Source organism: Pavona decussata, unplaced genomic scaffold (genome assembly GCF_977016875.1).
Source record: "Pavona decussata unplaced genomic scaffold, jaPavDecu1.1 SCAFFOLD_302, whole genome shotgun sequence".
Taxonomy (NCBI): Eukaryota; Metazoa; Cnidaria; class Anthozoa; order Scleractinia; family Agariciidae; genus Pavona; species Pavona decussata.
In genome coordinates, this window is record NW_028145698.1 from 480,624 (window position 1) to 507,028 (window position 26,405).

The 26,405-nt window shown below is 39.2% G+C and overlaps 1 protein-coding gene across 2 annotated transcripts in view; it reads left to right on the forward strand.

Moving 5' to 3' along the window:
* Nucleotides 1–26,405, forward strand: part of LOC146454356 (protein scribble homolog) — a 51,873-nt gene that overhangs the window by 17,561 nt on the left and 7,907 nt on the right. Inside the window, exons 15-33 of one of the 2 annotated variants that reach the window (XM_085095578.1) lie at nt 2,282–2,427; nt 3,047–3,178; nt 3,821–4,000; nt 5,395–5,616; nt 6,424–6,457; nt 9,271–9,386; nt 10,092–10,181; nt 10,277–10,357; nt 10,783–11,034; nt 12,078–12,170; nt 13,188–13,283; nt 14,012–14,092; nt 16,184–16,357; nt 16,629–16,709; nt 17,472–17,582; nt 18,585–18,644; nt 23,067–23,183; nt 24,502–24,681; nt 24,841–25,104. In XM_085095578.1, the coding sequence (XP_084951704.1) occupies nt 2,282–2,427; nt 3,047–3,178; nt 3,821–4,000; nt 5,395–5,616; nt 6,424–6,457; nt 9,271–9,386; nt 10,092–10,181; nt 10,277–10,357; nt 10,783–11,034; nt 12,078–12,170; nt 13,188–13,283; nt 14,012–14,092; nt 16,184–16,357; nt 16,629–16,709; nt 17,472–17,582; nt 18,585–18,644; nt 23,067–23,183; nt 24,502–24,681; nt 24,841–25,104 (2,510 nt within the window). Of the gene's footprint in view, nt 1–2,281; nt 2,428–3,046; nt 3,179–3,820; nt 4,001–5,394; nt 5,617–6,423; nt 6,458–9,270; nt 9,387–10,091; nt 10,182–10,276; nt 10,358–10,782; nt 11,035–12,074; nt 12,171–13,187; nt 13,284–14,011; nt 14,093–16,183; nt 16,358–16,628; nt 16,710–17,471; nt 17,583–18,584; nt 18,645–23,066; nt 23,184–24,501; nt 24,682–24,840; nt 25,105–26,405 lie in introns of both variants that reach the window. The other variant, XM_085095577.1, reaches the window with a different exon arrangement.

Genomic DNA, 26,405 nt, shown 5'->3' on the forward strand with positions numbered 1-26,405 from the left:
GCTGATAAAATGTAAGTTGAAAAATGAAAAACTTACAGATGTTTGTATGACTGAGGGTATGATGTATACCCCCAGTCATACAAATGTCTGTAAATTTGTCAAATTTCATCTTACATTTCCTAAGCTGGATATAACACCTAATATGTTGAAACTTTGCAAGGCTACTAAAGTAAAGGTGCTCTTTCCAGTACTGGTATCAGTTTTTCATTCAGTTCGATTTTAACTCATTCAAATCTGTTGCCGCCATTTTGGAGAAGGGTATATTGAAGGGTTCAGAGCTCAAATGGCGTGTATATGTTGCATTTCAAATCACTTTTTGTTGATTATGAGCAAGATTTCCATTTTTATCACAGTGAATCTGAGCTAAAACAGTAAAAAGTGATCTGATATGCGACATAGCTTGGTTATGCTCAGAGCTCAACTGCTCAGAGCTCAATTTTAATCACTGGAAGGGTAAAATTAACATTACAAAGCTGTTTAAGATGTTTGTTTTAAGTGTAATTCAAAACCAACTCAAAAACTCGAAATCAAAACAATTTATTGCATCCATGGCCAATTGTTATCGATTGGAAAACTTGATAGAAATGAGTTCAGAGAATTGTTTGAAATATCCAAAATGTTTTAACAAAAGGAAGGCTTTTTTTTCTGAGGTGCCAGAGAAAAAACTTATAAAACGCCTTTCTGGCTGCAAAAAGACTGCAAAAAAAGTTTAAAAAATTTAAGCTATCTACAAGGATACTAGTGTAATTTTCTCACAAATTGGCTCACAATACAAGGGTTCTTCTTAACTCATTTTTAACTGAAATACCCCAGATAGTAATCAGCAAAAGAGGCACTTCTTATTTTTCTGAAATATTGAACAACATAGACCACTTGTCAGTTGTAATTCGATTTGATTTTCTTGCACTCAAAAATATGCTCAGTTGTTTGTGATCAAAGTACTGGTACTGATATGAATAATTTAGGGAACATTATCACCAATCACTTGGAGAGGCTTTTAGTCAGAGCTCTTAGGCGTTGCGTGTGGATAAAATAATCATGAGATTGCACAGTAGTTGCATAGCAGTTAAAATTGATGGAAATAGCAGTGATTGTAGAAAATGCTCAAAAGCAACTTTATTCAGTGCAGTTTTCTTGATGACTTGGTTAGAGGTTTTCTGAACACTACACCTTCGCTGTGGGGGTGCTGTGGTGTAGCTCTTGGTTAGCACGCCAGACTTTCAATTGGATGATTAGAGGGTCCTTGCTTCAAAGCTAGCTTGGACTGCATTACTGTGTTGTTTTCTTAGGCCCGGTTCAGATACCGAACTTTTCATGAGCCGAACCTAATACGTCAAATTGAGTACATGAAAAGTTCGCGTCTGAATCAGTTGAGAACGGCTGTTTCAATTTGGAACGCCTCAGCCGTTCTTCCCGCCTGGCTCAGCCACGAATTTCGGCTTTGGAACGGCTTTGATTCAGACGTCGAACTTTCATGAGCCGAACCTAAAGCATAAATTATTATAACGTATTTCAAATAAAAAATTGAAAAAAAAAAAAACGCTGACATTTTGTTGGTTTTTCTTCAAGTAAATTAAGTTTGGCTTATTAAGTTCGGCGTGTGAATCAAAAGGCGGGATTTTCGTGATTTAGGCCGACCTTAATTTGAATTAAGTTCGGCTCATGAAAAGTTTGGCGTCTGAACTTGGCCTTAGACAAGAAAGTTTGCTCTGCATTGTCTTTCTTCACCTTGGTGTATAAATGGGTACTGGTGACATATATACTACTTGGGGTGATCGTGTGATGGACTAGCATCCCATCCAGGGAGGAGTAGTAATACTCCTTGTCACTTCATGCTGGGTATCCTGTGATAGACTAAGTATCCCATCCAGGGGGGAGTAGTAATACTCCTAGTCACTTCATGCTGGGTATCCTGTGATGGACTAACATCCCATCCAGGGTGGAGTAGTAATACTTCAGTCACTTCATGCTGGGTGTCCTGTGATAGACTAAGCATCCCGTCCAGGGTGGAGTAGTAATATGCAGTCACTTCATGCTGGGTGTCCTGTGATAGACTAAGCATCCCATCCACGGGGGAGTAGTAATACTCCTACTTGCTTCATGGTACGGAAACCTAAGCTTCAGTCATGGGCCACTTAGGGTTGTAATGTGACTTTACCTACCTAACACTACCGCTGTTCTCTGTGTGATCTGTTGATCCTGGGTTTTTAAAAGACTTACAATGTTTTGTTGTTGATCATTAAAAAAGGCACCTAAATAGATTTCTTTATTTGCTGTTTAGAAATGATAACAAACGATCTGACGCATGGCATCGCTTTTGAGAACCTTGCGCATGAAGATGAACATGAAGAGGTTAATCGACCTCGCAGTGGAAGTTTGCCAGTTGTGCAATTTGCCGCTGACGACTCAGACCATAGCGATAAAGAGGTAGGCCAGATTAATGGTGGGCTTTTTGGTAAAAGGGTGTCATTACTGTTGGGTTATTTTAGGTAGGAAAAACATGGGGGATTGTACTGTGTAGACCAGTTCATTTAAAGCAAAAAGGTGACAAAACTAATGAGAATAGAAACATGCAATTTACATTTAAAGTGGCTTAAATTGAGTATGTAGAAGAAATCAGTTCTGTTCAAAATGACAACTGTAAACCTCTCCCCCAGGGTATAGAAATCAGAGAGGTTTGGTCATTTCTAGAAAACTGATCAATAATAATATTGCTTGAAACATTTAGCCTAGAGTAGGTTTCCCGGAATTGATGGCTTACATTGTAAAAAATGTGCTTTAGTTGTTGCCATATGTGTAGAAAGATTTTTTTTGGCTGGACTGTGATAGTGACTGAGTTTCTGGAAAAAAGTGAGTTGGGATAGGGTAGGGATTTTTCGTCTTTAGACAAGTTTAGGGTTGCAAGATGCAGCTGAGCTTTGTCTGGTTTGGGGTAAGGGTTTCTGAGTCCCTGCGGCACACCCCCACCCCCCCACCCCCTGGTATTGTGCTGTCCATATTGGTAGATAGTTAACTTAGTGTGTTTTGTACTACTTCTTCTTTTCAGACCCATTTTATACGTCATGATACACCACATCCTAGGGATTTAAAAGCTCGACATCCTAAGATAACCATGCACAAAATTAAAGACTCTGGACATTTAGATGGTGTTGTTATCAGGTCAAGAAAATCCTTCACGGTATGCGATCTTTCAACTTGTTATTGTCAATTTAAACAAATGATAAATGTTACATGTTAATAGTGTAATATTAATCTTTTTATGCGTGAAAAGATTACAACCCAATAGGCCCTTCTCCAAAATGGTGGCAACAGATTTGCATGAGTTAAAATTGAACTGAATGAAAAACTGATACCAGCACTGGAAAGAGCACCTTTACTTTAGTAACCTTGCAAAGTTTCAGCATATTAGGTCTTATATCAGCTTAGGAAATGTAAGATGAAATTTGACAATTTACAGATGTTTGCCCAGTAATACAAACGTCTGTAAATTTTCATTTTTCAACTTACATTTTCTCAGCTGATATTACACCTGATGTGCTGAAACTTTGCAGGGTTACTCAAGTAAAAGTGCTCTTTCTAGTGCTGGTATATGTTTTTTATTTTAACTTATTTGAATTTTCGGCTGCCATTTTGGAGAAGGGTCTGTTCATGGCCAGAATTAATGCTTAGATGCGGATAGTTTGGAAGTTGAGGAACTCCTTTCATTTGGTTGTTTTTTGGGTTTTCTTTCAGCTTTCCTTTAAGCTTTAAAAGTATCACTTAAAAAAGTAACATTCATTTGGTGGTATGCATTATAATTATTCCCTCTTTAAATGTTTAGGATGAAGAAAGTGGCTCAGACACAGAGTTTCGTCCAAGGAGAACGAGTGTTGAAGAAAAGCCCAAGAGTATTGATAAGAAACAGCCGACTGTGCCAGAGACAACTGGTGAAAAAAAGGGAGTGGGATTTGCTGAGCAAAAACCTAAAGAGAATGACAAGGGAGCTGCGTCAAGTGAAGAGGTGTGTAACAAGAGCAAAGAGTTATTTATAATTCTCATAATCACTGATTGCCATTTGTTTGACTGTGGTAAACAAAGGCCAAAAAAATACCCCTGGTCACTTCGCTGAGTAAGAACGCATTGAGCTGAGCTGGCAAGTTGCGCAATCTCACTTGATCCCCAAATGACGTAATGGTGCAGTGGAATAATTATTCCTATTATCACTGATTGCCATTTGTTCAATGACTGTGGTAAACAAAGGTTCTACATTTTGCCTGGGAAAAGAACACGTTTTTTAGATTTTACTAGTTTTCCATCCTCAAAGTTTTAGTATCACTGGTAGACATTTTCTGATATTGACCTGAAATATTTACATGGATCTTGGGAGGGGAGGGTAAGAATGAATATCAAGCAGTTCAGCATCCTTTATCAAGGGCCTAAAATCTGGAATTCATTGCCTGTTTCATTGATAAGTAAGCGTTCACGGTCCAGTTTTTTCGCTCTGCATTAAGCCAGTCTCAGGAAGTCTATTCATGTAAGCTTGTAGCTTCATTAGGTTTTCTTGTCTCATTTACTGAAATTTATGTAATTAACAATGATTTCCATTCAACCTGTTCTATATGCTCTGTTTGTGCAAGTGACTAAATAAAATTATTATAATAATTATTAAAAACATTACAAATAATAGCCCTCCCTCAAAAAAGGTTCTCCTTTGATGTTATGAAGACAGAAGTAACCAACCACCAACCTCTCACCAGTGACAAAGAGAAAAGTAGATATAGGGCGTGAGAAAACAGAAGTTTGAATTTGCTTCACATTTACTACCAAAGACAATAAATGTGCAGTTCTAGAAAAAATCCTTACCCACCCAATGGAAGGTCATCGGAAATTCCTAGGGGGAGGGGGGTCTTAAAAGTCAAAGTTTTAGAAGCAAAGTATGAAGGTAACCTTTAATTTCCTGGGGGGACGGGGGATGCAAAACAAAAAACCTTTCATTCTTTTCTGGAATTGCACAATTCATCAAAATTCAAGCCAGTTGAAGGTGCTTCTCCAGGAAATAATTAATGGTATCAAGGCTGTGTCTAACAGGGGCCCTGTAGCCTGGGGCACCCAAGAAAATGCTTTGGTTGCCTAAATTTTGCAGCAGCACCTAACACTTCATACGATGGGCTCCTAACTTCTTGGCTTTTGGCCTTGTGGGCTCCTTGAAATTTTTCTTAGACAACAGCCTTGGGTGTATATATAGAGAGAGACCTGGTGCCACTTTTCACCACTTGCAGATAGTATACATGTATGTTTCCAGGTTTTGCAATGAGACAAAAAGGCTTAAATTCTCCTAAATGTAGCAAGGATTGTGTATAAATAATAGTCATGAGAATTTTGATGTTAATTGCAAATTTTCTTTCCCAAATGCAGGGTTCCGGCTCTGGAGATGACAGTGAAAGAGAACCAAAAATACGGTTTGAAGGAGAAGATCATCCTGAAACGGAAAAACATGACAAGCTAAGACGGCGTGACACACCACATTATTTGAAGAATAAGAGGATTGATCTTCAGTCTAGCGATCCGGAAAAAGTCAAAGAGATTCTTGCTAAAGCGGGAACCAAGGATGTTGGTGAAGGACAAAATGCTGAAGTGGTAAGGATAGACCCTTCTCCAAAATGGCAGCCAAAAATTCAAATAAGTTAAAATTAAAAATGTACACTAGCACTAGAAAGAGCACTTTTACTTTAGGAACCCTGCAAAGTGTCAGCATATCAGGTGTAATATCAGCTGAGAAAATGTAAGTTGAAAAATTAAAAATTTACAGATGTTTGTATGACTGGGGGTATGATGTATATCCCCAATCATTCAAATGCCTGTAAATTTGTCAAATTTCATCTTACATTTTCCTAAGCTGATATAACACCTAATATGCTGAAACTTTGCAAGGTTTTTAAAGTAAAGGTGCTCTTTCCAGTGCTGGTATCTTTTGTCATTCAGTTCAATTTTAACTCATTCAAATCTGTTGCCGCCATTTTGCAGAATGGGTCTATTGATGTTGTTGTTGTTGTTGTTGTATACAGGAATATTTCTTTCTAAGCGGAAAATTGTAGATGTAGTACTTTCTTGAATAACTTAGCTGTGAAGAAATACACAGTGCTAGCAAACACTGGATCAATGAGTATAATTTGAAGGACATTCATGCAAAAATCTTTGAAAAACATTTCTTTTTTTTTTCTCAAGCTTCTGTGATGGGAAGGTAATATTACATACTTAGATTTCTTCTTTACATGTGGTTAGGATGCAACATTGCAACATGAATTGCTTGTGCGGTAAGGATGGTGTAAACAATTGTCACAAACATTCTTACACAACAGCCCAGCACTCAGTAGTCCGATGTGTAAATGCTTCTCTAGACCAATATTTATTGCACTTCAATTGAACATTTTTTGTTATTTCCAGGTTGAAGATGGAATACCTGAAGGAGAGCAGCAAGGTAGGTGAAATTTTCTCGAAACAAAATTGAAGGGTTTTTTTTGGCAGAACTAGTGTAAGTGCCCTTTTTGCCTTGACATCAAAATTGTTCCAGATAAGCTGTATTTTGGCACAGAGCCTAGTTAGTATGAAACAAACTTAGTTGCATATTCAGTTTTCAAGCAAAATACCAAATGAGCAAGAAATAGTTTATTGCCTTGTTTTTTGGAAATGCTAGCAACCTACAAAGGAGACAGATGCTTGACTAATTTCTTTTGTTCACAACCACCAATGTTTCACTTGACTTGGTTCAGACTTACATACAAAACAAATCATTCGAGCATTGGTATCTCTTGTTTAGGTCGCTTGTGTTTTCAAGAAAAGAAATATTAAGCTATAAAATATATATATTTGTTTTGATGGAAATGTTAAAATAATGGTTCAGGGTAACAAGTTAATGATAACCTTTCTAGTGCACATAAACTAACATTAACTATCTTTGTCTAGGATGGAAAGGGGTTACAACTTGAAAAAATGCTTTATTTATTTCTTTGTAGTTTGGAGAAATTGCTAAACTGTGATTGTAGTTTTAAACTGTTTGTTCTTCCTTGGGGACATCACCTAGTTTTTTCTTCTCAATACTCTAAGAGCAATTTAATCTTAGTGAAAAGGTTCTTTGTCAAAAATATTGTAGCAGCTTTGACCAAAATCTTTGAATCTCTGTGACAGTACCCTTTTAGCTCCACTTTGTCTCTCTGCTTTGGTGTATAAATGGGTACTGGCCAATTAATAAACATATACTGGGTGTTCAGTTCATCACTGTAAATCATCATAATGAACCTTTTTGTAGTACATTGAATTCCCTCTACAAGTGGCAGCTTTAATTAATGATCACAAGTTGAAATGCTGAAAATGTAATGAACATTTGTTTTTTGCGACCTCAAACTTGTTCAAAGACATCTGCAAAATTCAATTGGTTCTGGCTGACAGATTACTCAGTCATGATTATACTTAAGGATTTCATCCACAGAGTTGAAAGTTAGCACTTTTTATAAACTGCACCCCACTTGCCTTTGGTGGTTCACTCTGAATGTTCTTACTTATCTGAAAATTTCTTAATTCTAAGGTTTGTCTTTGATAAGGAAAAGTGCTGAACATTTCGAAGTAATCTTAGTTTTGATTTTGAAGTTCCATTGTATTAAATTTTCAGAATCCCTCTTAGATGTCTTAGCTGCAATGAAAATTCAAAATATTTAACAATGAACTCAAACACCTGCCATTACTGAAAATGACAAGAAACGTTGTGCTCAACTTTCACAACAGGGCAATCTCTATTATAGTGTAGTTAATTTCCTGTGGTGTTTTTGGAGGGTTTTCTTCGTGGCTTCATTGAGAGATTTTCCATAAAAGGCTCACTAAAATATGTGCAGAGGTTTTGTGCTCAATTATTCATAGATTTTTGCCACATGCAGTGTTCTGTGGACATGTAACCTGCTTTGCATATAAAGCATTAGAAATCACCTGCTAAAAACATCCAGAAACGGTTCTATTTGCTGGAGTACTTGAAAAATCTTTTAGCACCTCTTACTGTCATAATGGTGGTCGCTTTAGGGAAGTATGGGCCATTCACGCTGGTTTGGGCAGGTCAGGAGAGCTTTTATAACTTTTCTGTATAAGTTATATGTTCCAACATAAATGATTGACATGGTATTCACTTGCAAGGTGCCATCAAGCATTCTAAATGTGACTCTAAAGTTGTAATTATTGCTCAAACAACCAGTTTTAAATTTAATTTGCCTTTCTCTCGCACATGTTAGGATATGTTTTTGTATTTCCCAAATGTGAACTTAAACTTGTATCTCTGCTAAAATGAAGAAAATTACATTGTGATATCAGATTTTCAGACCGTTTTTATAAAGCTTTAGGTACAGCAGATGTAGTTAATTGGTTAGCTTTGTAAGGTTTTATTCTTGCAGCCGGTGAAAACAAAACAATCTTGCATTTATAATAGAGCAAACTTTCAACAGTGCCTGTAGAAATACTATGAAGTATATATTCATTATTTCCTTTCTACAAGCAGCCCACCTGTTTTTGTTGTTAAGCTTGTAAACATGCTGCAATCTTATTTTAATTTTGTTGTTGAAGGAAGGAACAAAAGAAAATTTGCCTGAAAGACTAATTTTCTCTCTATTTTTAGGTTTACTTATAATGCAGATGTTTTTAATTTGACTCTGTTGTAAGCATGTAGTATTTAAGGCTTTTAGCTTTCTAATTTGTAATTTACTTCAATCAGTTATTCAAGTTGACATTGTAGGCGTTTGTTATCTTTCATACATTTGGGTGTGCCAGTTTTTCAGCCGTATCTGGTTCTGTAATTAAGGAAATATTTTTGGAATGTAGCCCCGCGACTTGGCTAGTGTAGCAGATCTGCAGCGGTCTTTGTGATATCCTTGTGTCAGTTAAGAAAGGCCAGCGTTGAATCCCCCAGGGGGCACAAGTTGCTGGTCTTTTATAGGTTTATTAAATTGGTGATACACTATTGCAACTACTTTTTAACACATAGAAACGTTTCCCTTTCAAATTGTTTACATCAACTGCTATAGAAGACCGTATTCGTATTCTCGGTAATGGACTGGAACTAGCATGCAAACGAGGCTGAAGCAGTGGCCTCTTTTCACATGCAAATATATATTTTTAATATATTCCCCTTCAAGAGCCTCCATTGCAAGCTTAATCCAGTTCAATGCCGAGAATACTACTGTGATCTATCTATTTGATAGTTTGCGGATATCAAACAATACATCCTTCTCGTTATGATTCTTGTTGCAATTCCAGAGGGTCCAGCACTGAAGAGGAAGCCAACTCCCCCACGACGTACTGGCGAGGAGGAAAAGGCCGACGCAGATTCTGAAGAACAGGAGCTTGTCACGGTCACCAAAGTAGTTGAAGAGGTTAGAGTTTGTTGGTCAAGTTTCAATTTTTATGTAATGTTTAAAACACGAGCAGCGGTGTTTTATCGGGATTTAAAACCACGAGGCGCAGCCCAGTGGTTTCAGACCCGATAAAACACGTGCTACGAGTTTTTTGAACGGCTTCAAAAACATTCCTGGAAAAGCGTGTGTCAAGAGAGTTCATAACAATGATGCTTTTGTGAACGTTGGAAATTAGCCTACGAGAAAAACATTAAACACCGCATACTAATAAGGAGGAGGTTTTATCGGGTTTTAAAACCACTGCACGTGATGTTTTATCGACCATTTGATAGGTCAGTGGGCTTATGAATTATTAATGAGTTTTGAAGAGTTCTTATCTCAAACTAAGCCTTTTTATTCAATCGTCTTTTAAATAATCTATGAATTACTTTGTGTCGAAGGGTTTAGCTCAAAAGTGCGAATTTATACGCTGTAAATGAGAGAAAGGAGCTTACAAATTAAACATAAAAATTTCTGAAAATCCCATCTTCATATGGAAGGCTGACCTCAAGGCTGTTTACATCATAGTGTTGCCAAGGATAGCACAGGGCTTCTGAGAAAATCTGAGTGGAGAGAGTAGGGCTTAAATACTCTTGCAGTGCAGCGCTTGTAGTCTACTGTGGTTTAAAATACCAATTTCATTAGCATTGCTATTTATCTTATTTAATGTTGTGTTTCTTGCAGATTGAATACACAATCCATCGTAATAACAAAGGGCTTGGAATCAATATTGCCGGTGGGAAAGGATCCACTCCCTACGTTGGGAATGATGAGGTTTGTTTGAAAATTAGGTTCTGTTACCTTCGTCAAGAAACAAAATGGACAATCTGGTAGGCTGAACACGATCCTTTCAATTTTTTTTCTTTCAGGGAATTTTCATTTCCAAGATTTCAGAGAATGGTCCTGCAGGCCAGGATGGCATTCTCAAAACAGGCGACAAGATCATGAAGGTAAACAGTGGCGAATGTGTTTAAAACTTCTGTAGAATAAACTCCTGCAGAATGGGACACCAGCTGCCGAAACCTCGAGTTATCTCCAGTAGAAACCTCTTTTACTTGGGTTCTGTTGTCCAGTAATTGAACGCATACTGTTCGTGTCGCTTCTTTCTGGATGCTGTGCGATTTCAGGGTTTTGGGCGCCATGTTGGACTAGCTGACCACTCGCCTGGATTTCATTTGGGAGCTTTGAATCCCGCTGGCTAAGTGAAGTCCCGCGGGTTGACTCGCTTCGGTCTGGATGCCATGAGATCAAATGCACTTTACTAATCCATGATTATTGCTAGTTTATCTCTGTTTATCTCAGCCTTTTTATCAGAAATGGGCCACACTTGTTTGCTTCGTCAAGAAAATAACCGAGTTACTGTTTCCTTCTTTAGGTTAATGGTGTGGATATTTCATCAGCCACTCACCATGAAGCTGTACGTGTGTTGAAAAACGCTGGCAACGATATTCATTTAGTTGTAGTTAGAGAAAGGGAAGATCTTGAGAAGAGGACGGTGACGAAAACTTCCAAGGAAAATCTAGCCATGGCGGAAGATGCAGATGCGATTGATGCAGCTCTTGAAGAAGCGTTTACGAAGGAAGAAGTCAATGAAGTTCATAAGGAACCAGAAACTGAACCGCCAAAGGTAAGATCAGCGTCCAATTTCTCCTTGAAATATCAGTGCATATTCAAGCAAATAGCTCGTGAGAGTAAAGGGAATGATCAACGATAATAAGCTGCCTCGAAAGCTCCTCAGCTCAGAAACAAAATTTACCATGTTACTAAACTTTCTACTTTAGGCAAGTTGAAATTAATACCGCCACAGCATAATGCTACTCAATAGATCCTGCAAAACTTTAGAACAAAAATTCACCTTACAAATCGGCACTCTTAATCCCCACGGAATCAACGAACGCTTTACGTTCGATTAATTTATTCTTGTTTTCCTCGTTACCAAGCTCCCACCAATAGCGTAGCTACACCGCTCACTATGTAGACACAAACAACCCACAGTTTCTTGATTCGCTCTGACGAAGGGCCAACGCTCGAAACGTCAGCACTCGAATCTCTTTACGGTGGCCAATTTACCTTAAGTTATCAACTCTGTTGATAAACCAAACATTCGTTTCTACTCCCCACCGACGCAGCACCACAGCATCTTTAGACAGTAACCCCCTTTACTCTTTTGAATGGTTGCTTTTGGATACCATTCGCAGAACTTTTAGTTGGAACAGCGCTACTTGGAAACTACTGCTTAACAGCTCTTAGAGAGGTTTATCTGCAGACTGAAAATAATTTTTTTGTAAATTAATATAAGAAAGATATACTCATATAGGGTGCGTTTTTTTGGGAGAATCCCAGAACGGATTTGTGATCTCAGATTATTCGGATCATGGTGCATTAAAGGAACCGACGAATCCTTACCCAGAGTGGATTCGTCGATTCCTTTGATGCACCATGATCCGAGAATTTGAGATCACAAATCCATTTTTGGATTCTCCCAAAAAAAACGCACCGTTAGTGTTCATCATGTCGTGAGCATGTGACAAAGAAAATAATCAAAGTCGCGATGCGATACATCGGTCATGGGTTTGACATCCTGTTTCGTGGCCGAGTTTAAAGTTTACTCCTTTCTGTTTATCAGGGTTTTGTTTGTCGATATGAGTGGTAAATTTGTATCTTTAGCAGGTCATCGAAGAACCTCTAAAGGAAGAAGCTAAAAAGGTTGGCGTTCGATTTGCTCCTGAACCAGAAATGGAGGACATTCAAACGAAAACGGAGGTGAGCAAAATTAGGATAACATGACATTTGGTCCCGCAGATCTACAATGAATGACTGTCTTCTGAAATGAGATGGGTAGATACTATAGCATGCTGCGCACACAAGCCTTATTTGGGTTTTCTTGTAACATTTGGCGTAACTCCTTAGCATTGCTGTTAAGTCTTAGGTTGCCCGGTTGACCGTATTTCGTTATAAGAATAAGCGGAATAGCTGTTAAATTTCTCTTTTTAAGTAAATTTGGGACTAAATTCCTGCAAACTTGTCGCTGATACACGATAATTGAAGAGCGATTTTCCATTCCAATAATTCCAAAAACCTCCTTTGGTGGAATTCTTGTCCGGAAAAGGGTCAATCGAACGCACCCTGAGACAATCTTTTTGGGAGTTGAGGTTTGATAGTGGGGTGGGGTGGGTGGGTTGTCACGTTATTAAGCGTTACGTGACGGCCCAATAACGGTTGCTTGTGAGACCACTAGGTGTAAAATTTGGTGATGCAACAACACGTTAGCCAATGTTTATTTGATTTTCTTTCTTTTATTTTTGTGGCTACTATTCCTTGAGAAGAGCCACTATTCCACGGAGTGTGTACGAGTGAGTGTAAGTAGTCCTAATCTTCGGATAGTGTTCGGAATCGCACGATCGGGCTTCGATTGACACCGACACTTGATGTTTGTATTTTCGTGAGGATCGTTCGTGACTTATCGTCGACTATCGTAGTTATCGGCGGCAATCGGCGACATGGTTTGAATTTTCGTCATGTCTCGTTTTGTTGTCGACAATGACATATTATCGATTGCAACGTTCACAGTCGTATGTTTACTTCCATGTGCTTCGCGTTGGTTGCAGTTGGTGAGCTTTGCGTTGGTTGACAAATTGATCCCCATATTTTACACAAGTTGCTTGAAGTCTAGTAACACAGGAAGACCAATTATTTACAATGATTTCCAATTTTTGTTTCCTGTAGTAGCCACATGTAGTCCTCGACCACCGACTACCTATTTTTGTTTTTGTTTTGCAGAAAGAGACTATCACGTTAAAAAGAGGAGGCGAGAAGGGCCTGGGTTTTAGTATTGCCGGGGGTCGTGGATCAACGCCTTATAAGGATGGTGACCCGGTAAATAGACTGGCATTTATGTTCTGCATTGATGATCTGTTGTATTGTAGGGATACTGGTATTGTAGAGGATGTCACTGTTCTAATAACGTAGGTTTTCGATAAACTATTTAAAATAAAAACAAGCGATAGCAATGTTGAATTGGTTTGGAACTCCTTCTATAAAAATGTCGCAAAAACAGGGGGGGAAAAACAGATTTTCAACAATATACAAATAAAAATAAAAAATACAGTACATACAGTAAAATACAGAATGTATTCCCTCAATTAAAAAAAAAAAAAATGGCGCGTAAGATTTGTATCTGTTGTTTCTCAAACTCATTAATAATTCATCACGAGAAAACAAAGAAAATCACTACTGTGACCGTGGTTTGGATTTGTGTCCCTAATTACCATAAATTTTTTTGCCAACTTTAGCCTTGAATTTCTCCAAGAATTATTGATCATTTGAGAAGCCATATGAAACACTCGAAAGTGTTTTTCATCAGATATCCAAACACCTCGAAGTCATAAAAAAAAACTCGGCTGCGCCTCGTTTTTCCAACCTACTTCTCAGTGTTTGGATATCTGATGAAACACGCTTTCTCGTGTTTGATATATTACGTCCGGAGTGCGGACTACTGGGCCTACATAAACCAATTTCTAGGGTGAAAAGCCTGTTCAACGTACCATGATATGTCCGTTCACCTGTGGGACTGATTTTTGTATCATTTGTTGATCGCCTTGCAGGGAGTTTTTATATCTAAGATTGCTGAAGGTGGAACGGCGGAGAGAGACGGTAGACTTCAAGTCGGAGATAAAGTTCTTTCGGTAAGGGCAGGAACAATACTTAAAACAGACAGGGAACTGCATGCAAGAACGAATGGATTGACTGGAGACACTGACAGAACTTGAAAAACATGACTAACTGCACTCTAATAAATGACAAGTTATGGTCTCGGTTTTACAGTAATAGTTAATATTGGACTTGAAAAACATGACTAACTGCACTCTAATGAATGACAAGTTGTGATCATGGTTTTGCAGGAAGACTTAATGATGAGCTTGAAACACATTATTGACTGCATTCTAATGAATGATAAGCTTTTCTTACGGGTTTGCAGTAAGAGTTAATGGTGGACTTGTAACACATTACTGACTGCACTGTAACCAACGTCAAGCTATGGTCATGGTTTTACAGTAAGAGATAACGGGGGACAAAATTTACCCGGCTACATCGAGCTAAATCGTTTGACTTCGCCGCGTTGTATTTTTGAAATTATTAACATCCCAGTAGGAATCGAAGCGCATCAACTGAAAACCCGGATGTGATATCAACTACTGCCTGCTGAGCAAGATTGTTTTTCTTCGCGTGTCGCGTGACCTTGCTTTATCTCCCGGATGTGTGAGCGGGTAGAACAGGTTAAAGTACCATCAACAGCTGAACTGCAGAATTGTCAGGGACTGTGACCAATGTGTTAAAAACATTATACTACTAGCTACGTACTATAGACTATATACTGTACTGTACAAAGCTGGTTTACTAACTAAAGACATCTCTTTAAATCGATCCCGACATCTCCCTACATCAGCCACAATATGACGCGTTAATGATTCAACAAAGTAACTTAGTTTTAATAAAAAACAAAGCTTATTACAAAATGACAAATGTACTGATTACGGACAGTATGTTAGAGACTTAAGGAAACAAACTCGACTCACTAGTACTGGGACATTACACAACAATACCTATAACACGCTACAGAAAACTGGTACACTGACTACAAACAAGACTGAACTGATGCCAACCACTCCTCACATGTTGAAAGGGAATAATTCCTGTCTTCGTTGCGTGTGTCTTGGTGTCTCTACCGCATCTGTAACCATCACTACAAGGTGTAGGAACCTCGTGCCCTCACTTTAAACACCTCCAAACCAATGCCAACAGCTCCCTGTACGTTACAAATGACTTATCACTGTAGGTGTTGCTTACAGTACAATCTACCGACTACTGCATACTGTAGAAAACTGGTACACTAGCTACGAATATGTTTTAACCAATGCCAACAACTCCTTGTTTGTTACAAATGACGCTTTCACGATTTCAACAAGTCTTTCCACATGGATGATCTACAGTACAGATGACTACCAGTGCCAAACGTTAGAGGAGCTAGTATACTTACTGCCAATAGACTAAACCGTTGCCAACATTTCCTGGCATGTTACAAACGTTTTCTTTACGAACACAATATTAACTGACTGGACTCATAATAGATGATCAGAACTGGAGACTGACAATAGCCGAATTAGGCACGTCCTTCACGTTTTTGCAACTAACAACGACAAGACTAAATCAGAGCAATCGCTTCTGACTTCAAACAACGACAAGACTAAATCAGAGCAATCGCTTCCGACTTCAAATGAACTGACGGGTAAGCATTTTACTGGACTCAGTCCCCATCCACAATAATGCGTTTTCAAAAGTATCCGTTTTCATCGCGGCGTAAACGAAGCAAAATATTTTCATCCACGCTAGCGTTTTTGTATCGTTTTCACCTATCCACACTAAACGCTGAAAATGACTGGGACCTGGGATTGCGCATGTGTTAATCACCCTCCATCTTGGATAGATGCTACGATTTGGACTGGAACCGATGGCATGTGACGCTTTTTACGTCACCGTCTTCACCTGTCCACACTAGAACGGAGTGTTTTCAAAACGATGCGTTTTAAAACGTCTCGATTTTTGAAACCGTTTTCGAAAGTCTCCGTCTTCATCGGCGTCTTCGAGCGTTTTAGTGTGGACGATAGGCGAAAACGTATGAAAAAGTACGCGTTTTCAAACGAAAACACATTAGTGTGGATAGGGCCTCACAACTGGTTTGGCTCTCGTTCAATTCACGTGTATTTGCATGGTTTCAGATTAATGGCAAAGACATGAAAATCGCTCGGCATGAGGACGCGGTTGCCATGTTAACAGGCGGACTATCTTACGTCACGTTAGTCGTCGTCCGGGAAAAAGTCATCAACAAGAGAATGCTACCGCTGTCCAAACTACAGGATCAGTCCTTACTGAACAAGAGACTGGGCACTAAGGTAGGCAACGGCTCAAAGGTACAGAGTAATTTGCATCTCATTGGTCAAATCCTAGCCTCCTACGAAGACGTTCTTTGGCTTGTCACGTCACGCACTCCTCCCCACGTCACGCACTCCTCGGACCCACGTGACGTGAATTATGTTCGGTCGTCTTTAGCCTGTGAACATTGATTCCCCACTACAGAGCCCGTTTACTGGTAAACCTCTCTTGGACCAGAGAAACAACAGCTTCGTAAACAGTTTGATCTATTTTTCTTTTCTCCTTTTGTAGCCTGAAATGAACCATGTCTCGCCAGAGAAGTCAGCCGTGAACCACGAGGGCACGAACGGTGTCAAGGATATGGACATTGAGGTGAGAGTCACTTTTCACTACGCAACACTTTTAGAATTTGCTTTGCTTAGGACTTGTCCAAGTCTTTGTTAACAATAGACGTAAGATCTCCTTTCTGCAACGAAACACGCAGAAACGGTATTTTCCCTTAATTTTTTCCTTTTATTTTTCTCTCTTCCCTACCCTAAGCTACACTTCACTACTCTTCCTTACCTTACCTCACCCTAAAAATCCCCACCCTAGAAAATGAATCCTCTCCGAGTGTTTGGAAGACTGGTAAATGGGCCTGGAGCGCGAAAGGAGCAAGAAAAAATAAATAAATAAATAAAAATAAACAAACAAACAACAACAAAAAAAGATGGAGGAGGGTTCGTTTTCCGTACTCGCTTGGAAAAGGAACTACTGTAATCGCAGGCTTTGAGAGCACTCGCCTTCCACTTTTGTGGCCCGGGTTCGATGCTAAGGCTCGGCATCATATGTGGGTTGGGTTTGAAGTTGGTTCTCGTCTTTGCTCTATTGGTCCGGTTTTTCCCTCCTCAAAAATCAAGACTTCCAAATTCCAATTCGATCCGGAATCCAAGGGCCACAGGATTTCCAGTTGTAAGACTGTCAAGTGTCACCCTTGAATCTACGCTTTCGCTTATTCGCGTCTCCGTTCGTGAATTCCAAAAGAAGAACGAATTAGTTGCTGGTGACTTGTGGGGCGCTTAAGATGTTGTAGCATTAAGCAAGCAGTGACGGCAATTACTGTAATATGTTAAACTTCCTTTGTTTTGTTTGCAGGAAATCATTTTAAAGAAAGGAAGCAGCCCGTTAGGTTTTAGCATCGTTGGAGGGTCGGACCATGCCAGTCATCCGTTTGGAATGGATGAACCAGGAATATTTATCTCAAAAGTGAGTATTGAACACAGTTCTTACAAGTATAGTCGACTCCCGATAACTCGAACCCTCGCTAACTCGAACCAATTTTCCTTTCCTTTCAGGTCATTTTCTATATAATTTTACCCTCGATAACTCGAGCTCCCGATAACTCGAACCTTTTTCAGTTTCTCTTGAAGGTTCGAGTTTTCGGGAGTCGACTGTATTGAATAAAACTTGAATTTAACCAAAGTTTGTTTTTCGTCACTTCATGACAGTAATTTCGTTGTCGATTGTTTGGTTGATTGATGAGCACCCGAGCAGTCATGTCATTTCCTTATTATTCACGCCGGGGGAGGGGAGGGGGGGTACTCCCATATACTAGTAATAATCAAAGATTAGAGAGTGCGTTCAATGTCACCAGGCTCTCTCTCTCCTTTGCCAAGTTGGTGATGATGTCATTCACCCCTGCAAAATCTGCGGGGGATGCCAGATACGCGTCCCAAGATCCATTCATTCAATCAACGTTGCCACATACAATCCCGACTCCAATCTGTATTAGGAATGCGTTCTTTCTACGTCGAACGCAATAAGCTATATGGGTATGTGCCGCTGTGAAGGGTGTGGTTTTCAGCAGTTTAGTCTGGGATGGGGTATAGAAATGAGAAAGTTTTGGTCTAGAATGGGTATCATTTTCCAGGAAACTGATCAATTGCTTGGAGAATTTAGTCTTGGCTAGGTTTCCCGGGACATGACACTTAAAAATAAAAACGTGTCTTAGTTGTTGCTGTACACGCAGAAAATTTTGTTTTTGCTGAACTGTGATAATGACCGAGTTTCTGGGGGAAAAAAGAAGCGATTCTGGGATAGGGTAGGGATTTTTTGTCGTTAGTCTAGTATAGGGTTGCATAATACAGCTGAACTTGGTCTGGTTTAGGGTAAGGGTTTCAGACACCCTCACCCCTCCCCCAAAAGTTAGGGTAACAACCCCCCTCCCTCTCCCCTGGGGGGATTCACGTTATCTTTACTCTGTTGTAGATTGTCTCAAACGGAGTTGCAGCCACGACGCATCTTCGGGTCGGAGATAGAATGTTAATGGTAAGCAATTAAATAGTCTTTCAAAGAGATGGTAAAATGGAGAATTAAAAATTATAGTTGGGATCAACTAAGCCTTGGAAAAAAAGAAGCTCACAGCATCATCTGTAATGCGGATGAGTGGTTTCAAATTCTTGATTGCACTCATAACATCGGTGATCAAATTATCGAGTCTTGCACTAGTTAAGCGCAATTGGTTGTCAGGACGCTATGCCAACATAATAAAAGAATGTTTAGCATTGTAACGGCAAATGGTAACCAACCAAGAGCCTGAGTTAACGGCAATTCTGCGAATGCAGGCTTCTTCAGATCTCTGATGTCAGACAATTTGTTTGAACTCCGTCTTGATGTTACTCGTTTTTGTTGTGAAGATTAAGGAAACGTCTTTAGAGGTGGTAATAAACAGCGCCGAAAAAGAACCCTTGTTACTGAAATCCGCTGCTGACCAGAACAATTAAATGCCAGCACAATTGGCCATTTTCTAAGTCTTTCCGGTTTTGGCGGCATAATTAGATGATTAACAAGCTGATCTATCGAGCCTTTTAACAAGAATTGGGCGCACCTGTACTAATGAACCAAATTGGGCGCACCTGTACAAATGAACCAATCAGAAGAATAACAAACGGTGACGTAAGCCACAAATTTCCCGCCTTTGTTTCTAAGCGCGGACGCGCCTTTCTACAAACCTCAAGAGTTCTTTCATCGGTCGCAGCTGTAAGCGGCGGCCTTCGAACATCAACACCTCAAAGACTGAAGTTGTTTAAAAAAATAAACGGCTGAATGGAAGGAATAGAAATCTATTAAAATCGGAAAGTTCATGCGAAATTATAGGCGCAAAACATGAAAGAAGGTACGTTACTTTCCGTTACATATTTCATCACTTATTCTGATATCAATAGTTTCTTTGAAAACCAATCTGGCGTCAAACGGACAAAACATCCGGAATTTTGTAAGCAGGCCTTTGAAAACCTGCCCAGGCAAAAGTCTGCACGCTCTGAATAAGTTTCGTTGAATTGGCTGGCTTTTTATGCCATTAAATAAAAGACCGGATGCAGTGTGCTCTGTTTATTTTTATCTTATTTGTTTGTAAACAACTTGATAGTTGAAAGAGGGAATCAGTTAGTGCTAATAAACGTTGGCGAGAGGCAAATATGGCGAAATATGCTTTTCATTGCACAAGACCACTGTTTGTTAGTTTTGGTGTTTTTGTTTGCGTTTCAATTTTAAAACAGAAGTTACGACATTCCCTCTTTGTCACTACAACAGATACGCCTTACAAGGCTTCTCTATTTTGTTTGAAAGTTGGAATAGATGGCAGTTCCAGTTAAGGCGTTGGCAAGACAAATGATCTCAAGAATCTTTTCCAATTCAAGTGTTAATACAAACATGTTGAAGTCCATTTTATGTTTTGGAGGAAGTTTCAATCTTTTGTTTCTTGTAAGGAGTATAAAATGGAAAGTGATGAAGTCATCGTTCAAAATTCGAGATTAGAAGGTGAGTCAGTGACAACGCCTTAGATTTCCATAATGAGAAAATTACAATAGACTGATTTCATTGTTTGAAAACTTGTTACAGCAGCGTGTCAAAGATTTCGTTTTGCGTTGGCGGATAATGTTGAACCCAGTAGTCAATTTTTGCCAAACTAGACGCCTATAAGCTAATTAACAATTATTCCACGAGCGTTTTGGATATGAGATGATAGCCTAAAATCATCCCATATCCACAAAGTGTGAGAGGAATAACTGGTTTATTAAAAACAAACAAGAAGTATTGCTAGATCTTGCTGATTTCAATCTCTTTCACCCGCTTTCTCGAATGAACTTGTGTTTCTTCGACAGCTCGCTACAGCGAGCGTCTACTTGACTTTTTCAAGCGACATCTTTTTGTTAATTTTCCACGTGTTCACCCTATAAATTACACGCGCTGCGTCGAGTTCTTGGCTTCGCGATTTGTTTAGAACTACGAAAAACTAACAGGTTTCTCGGAGTTTCAAGTAACACGGCTAGGAAGCAAGATGGCGGAATTTTTCAGAGCTCCTCGAATACTGTAAAGTTTGATTTTTTAGCAAATCATCTGATAACATTAATTCACTGTTCTCTTTCCTATATGTTTATCTTAGCAACAAAAAGCTCTTCTGCAAGTGATTATATGTAACTTATATTTGCTTTTGTATTCAAGACGTTTTAAAAATCTCTATTGTACTATCTTTTTTTCTCTGAAAAGTGAGAAATGGATAAAAGGCTGAGGGACTTAAAAATATTCCAATCTCAAACTCGATGAATTCTTATTTGTTCAGTGGTGTAACAATACAAGCTCTATTCCGAAACACGTTTGCACTTCTCTGGAAACTGCATTGTCGAAAAACGCGAAGTATTGTTCTTGCTTTTCATCTGAGTAGGTACATTGTGGATTTTATCTATAAACTCAAAAAAGTTTATTAGAACTATTAGTAAGCCTAAGAAAGTAAGCTCTTGTCACAGACTTCAAGGTATGAAACGCAATACGGTATTCCGGATAATATGTTGGGAAAGGAGTGAAATCTCTTGTGACCATACGCGAATTATGCACAAAGTTGCAATTGATGTCGAGATTTTTTGGTCATGATTGACCTTGTACTGTTTCGTTTAAAGATGTAGAGACCTTCTGCACTTTTCATAGATAAGACGGGTTTAGTTTCCTAAGAAACTGCGGTTCTTCGTTGGTGAGGAGTAGAAACGAATCTTTGGTTTTATTAAAACTGAACTTTTCATGGCCTGTTTAGTTCAAACTTTTGTCGTGCAGCGCGGCCGTAACGTAGCTATATTCGCACGCAAAAGACTTTTGGCTCTAATTAATCCCCCACGCTTGAGTACTAGCGCTTTATCAAAGACCCCGCCAGTGGTATACACAGCTGTTTTTCAAAGGCGCCTTTGCTTTTGGCCTTTTGGTTTTAAGTGCGACACTTCTTGTCGCCTGTATTATAGTAGATTCGTCTTGTCGGGCCGTCAAAGACGCAAGGTCTCTTAGAAAAGTCTGTAAGTGGAAATCTATCAAGCTAAATTGCCCCCATCGGGGTAATTAAATTTGTTCGCGTCGTGGCATAAAATAAATTCTAAGGAGAATTGTAAGCCACATGGGAGTTGAAGTTATTGTAAATTATTGGCTCTCTGTTTGCATTCGTTACGTCGGTGTTGCCAAAGCAGTTCAATAAAGGGGTTATGTAAGGCATTGTGAACGGTTTTCGTGAGCAGTTTAGTGCAGGAATCAAAACGAAAACATCGGAAGTAAGCGAGATGATCGGCGTGGAAATAGCTCGGAGTTGGCCCTGTGCTCCCGCTCTTCGCAGAAAGGTATTTTTTTGGTTAATCTTTTCATTCAGTAAAACGCTGAAATTTAAACCAAAAACTCCAAATTTATTACCATAGAATGGTACTGCACAGCAGAGGTAATTTTTATGATAGCGCTAGGATTACGTCCACTGTCCACAGTCTTAAAAAAGCGCATATGGAAAGTAAAAGGGTTGTGTCATACCTTGATAAAGTCAAGGCCTTAGTTATGTTTGTTCTCGAGTTCGAAATTTTGAGTCTGTGGATGAATTTCTAACATGACCTTTTGTTTACTCGGAACAAACATTTTGACTAATTGCTAAGTCAGTAAATTCTTGGTGGTTTGATTTTGCCAGTGCATTTTAGCTTGTTGGTTAAAAAATTGCATAATGTTTGAAAAAACAACCTGTATGTGTGGGTGTTTTTTTTTTTTTTCATGAAAATGCAATAGACCTCTCGATTCGTAAATTCATCATAAATTGCATTGCAGGACAAATTTATTTATGACTGTATTATCTGTTATTTTTTTTACTTCGCCCTCTATGACAACCAAATTTCTCAGAATCGCATCGATATTGGTCATAATTCAAAGATCTTGCCTTGTCGTGTTGTGAAGCCATCATTTCAACTGGAATGGGCCGATAGCTTTCTGTTTAGACGAAAAAACAAATTTATTCGTAAACTACAATCTGATGGTCTACTCAGAAAATATTTGCGTACATTTTCACTAGTCTACAAGTGTTAGCTTGATAAACATTATCGTCTTGAGTTATGTAATGTGGTTTCTTAGTTCCAACTCTCTGAAATTCTAAAATGTGTTCATTCAAATGAAAGCTACTGAGCAGTACTTTCTCCTGTGGTGCTGTTTATTATGCTGTACATGGTGGTTCTAAGTTTGAGTCTGCGAATGAAATCCATACGTTTGACCATTCAAATGAAAGTTATCGACCAGCCCCTGGTTGTTCAAAGAGCGGATGACTCTATCCAGTGGATAAATCGCTATACAGCGGTTAAAATGGATTTCAACCAACACATTTTTCCGCTGTATCGTACCATGAAGCATTCTTAGATTAGGAAAGCAATATTCGTTCGTTTAATTCAAGTTTTTGTTTTGCCGCAGGTGAATGGAAAAGACATGAGAAACGCTACTCATCAAGAAGCTGTCGCTGCTTTGATAGCAAATGTTTCGCTCATAAAACTCCTTGTTCGCCATGACCCGCCACCTAAAGGCCTTCAGGTAAGCCCAATATTTAGTTATTTATTTATTAGCTTCGCTAGATGAAAGAAAAAACAAGAGCTCCGAAGTTTATAGGAGCCGAATGTTTTATAGGTTCGTTTTTCTCTTACTTGCTGTCTTCATGGATACACAGTCGAAAATAACAATTTGACAAACAGAACTTTGTTGTGTTATTTATTTATTTTTTTTACTCGAAGGCTTTCCGTTTCTGTACAATAAAATGTATAATAAATGGTTGCTGAAGCGTATCCTGCCGGTAAAGTTAATGCCTTCCTGGGCAAGTTTTCATCCTGGCAATAACACACCGAGGTCGTATCATTAAAGGCATTAAGACGTTAGGCCACTCCGTTAGATTTGATTTCGGGTAGTATTTATCTAGCAAATTTACTTATGTTCTTTACTAAGTTTTAAATTCAATTAATTATTTTATGATCCGTTAATTGTATCGAGTAAATAATCGTATTTTTGTACGTAGCGCACACGAAAACTTTTGAAAAAGAAGCGGTGTTAATTGGCAATTTCCTGACGCGGAGTGTGTGTTTTTAATCGGCGACATTCCGTACGCTTTCGTGCGAGTTCTCAAGACTTTTATCGCCAAATAGCAAAAGTTTTTTACGGTGTTCTTTGGAATATAGGACCTAATCCCTCAAAGGCCACCGCAAGCTCGTTTCTTTTAAAGTCGACACCTTTTTGGCCGCCCTTAGAGTGCTTTTCTCGCTAACTACAATTGGAACCCGGGCGGTGTCATAATTTAACACCTTTAAAAAAACCACGAAAGCTTCATTAGTTCATTCCGCAAAGCCCTCTCGGCTAGGTGAAGGGAAGTTTATTGAAAGGGAGCCTCGTCTCGGTCTATTTCGCCCGCGAAAAACAATGTTTGTTTACAGCACCGTTCGATGAATTAGTCGTTGATCGGGAGGAGTTGACTGATGCTGGATAAGCTTTCGTGCTTTGTTCGCGAACGACAACCTTGTCTGAGAATTAATCTACTGGGATTATGCGAATATTCATTTGGGATAATGTGGTTTATTTTCGGTTGTTTTTACTTCCCACGAACTGTTTACAATGGTTCCCGTGTTGTCTGCTACAGAACAAAGATTTTCGATGCTACTTCCTGTCTTTTTCTCATGCTTTTGAAATTGTCGAGTCGTGATTCAAAATTGTTTTGAAGGCCCAGATAAATATCTGTATTGTTCTCTCAGAATTGTAAATCTTGCATGGCTTGTTAATTGAAAGCCAAAAACCGCAAATAAACTTTTGGCTTCTCAGCCAATCTTTCGTGCAATTTATTGACTTTTCGCATGTGTTCCTTCCATAGGAGATTCATTTGCATAAAGGTCCCGGAGAGAGACTGGGTATCAGTATAAGGGGCGGTGCCAAAGGACATCCGGGAAATCCGCTAGACAAGAGCGATGAAGGAATATTCGTGTCTAAAGTAAACGAGGGTGGAGTGGCGTTTAAAGATGGCCGCCTTAAAGTTGGACAAAGATTATTGGAGGTGAGTGTTAAGGAAAGTGGCCAAAACTACTATACTCGAACAGTACCCACCAAACCGCAAAATAGATGGTGGTCTCTTGCTGCACCCCCCTTCCTCAACTTCACAAATTTCCATGATTATCAAGATTTGAAATTAAAACGCTTGCTTGTACGTTATCAGGTCAACGGCACCAGTCTCCTTGGAGCCACGCATCTTGAAGCCGTGCGGTCGCTTAGAGGGATTGGGGAAGACTTATCATTACTGGTGTGTGACGGGTTTGATCCCGCTCAAGTACCCGCGGGACAGTCGTGGATGGCGAGTCCCGTAGCTTCAATTAACTCGGGCTCGGGACGAACGCAGAGTGAGGAATCTTTGGACCGAGAACCGCTTGTACCAACCAGTGAGAGGGCGTATGACGACATCAAAAAAGAGATTAGGAGACAGGTGGGTTAAAAGTGTTTTTATATTTTCACAAACGGGTAAAAAGCAATCTTAACTTCGTTTGCTGTAATACTGGAAATCAAGGGGCTAAAATGGAAAGTATTTGTCACCAATTTTCGTTTGGATCGTCACATTTTCAAAGCTCTGTGATTGAAAAATTGAAAACAATGCGTGACACACTTGCCATCCACCATTCTTTGCGTGACCTGCTTATCGTTGGTTGTGTTACCTGCTGGTGTCTTGTCAAACCTATTCAGTGTAGACGTGACATTTGCATGCGTTCTTGGCGAGAAGTCAAAGTTTTCCATAAAGAGCGACGGCTTTCGCTTTTTCGTTTGGTAAATTTCAAACACTGTCAAGGGTAGAAAACAAGCTTGCTTCTTTCTTTCTTTCTACTTTGGTTCCAATGACGTCGTTCTACTTGACGGAGAGCCGAGCGGTAAGAGTCGTTTGTACAGCTAACTTTCTGTACAACACAGTTTTTGAAAAACACTTGTTTATTAGAGGAATAACGATCATATATGTACAGTAATATCGAATTCGAGTTGTGTTATATTGAGAAAGTGGCCTTATTTGAAATGTGCCTTTAAATATTTTTTTCCTTTGAATCAGCGTTTGTGTCAAAAGATCGGAAAATCAGGCCGTCGTCAAAATCGTTCGTCTTAATTGCGGAGTTAGTGAGGAAAAAAGTTGATATCCAGAGCGCATACGAAACATCAATTTATCTCTGTTTCAGTCTATGGTACTCGAACGCTTTTAAACACAGACATTCCTACAATTTGTAGGTTACTTGCTCTAAATAATTGATATTTTCTTTGGGATTATCTTAAGCCCCGCTATCTGATTTCCACTTAAGGAATTAGGGTGTTTAACCCAGTTATGTTGAAGGGGGCTTAGTGAATTTTTGAGATTCCAAGAAAAAAAAACTGGTCCTTTCGGCAAATTGCCCCCCGAAGCTAATCCCGTTTAACGGAGACATGTGAAAAGTTTTTAAAAGTCGTTCGCTGAAATTAAAGGCGACGAGAATTAAAATAAGTAAATAAAATAAAAATGAATTGCGTATCCACACTTAGGTTAATACTTTTCTGGTGTCTGTTAATTGCTCGCGAATTGAATTTGCTCCTTTTGTGCAAAAACAATGGCGAGAACAAAACATGACCCTCAAGGGAGGGCTTGCGTGGTACGTCTTTTGTCCTCTAAGTGCCTTGTTTGTGACCGAAGTATTCATGCGATGTTTAAGCTAGCCAGATAGACAGTAAAAAAAACGGAATGGAAAAATTCTCCCTGTAGACAGCTTGTCACGT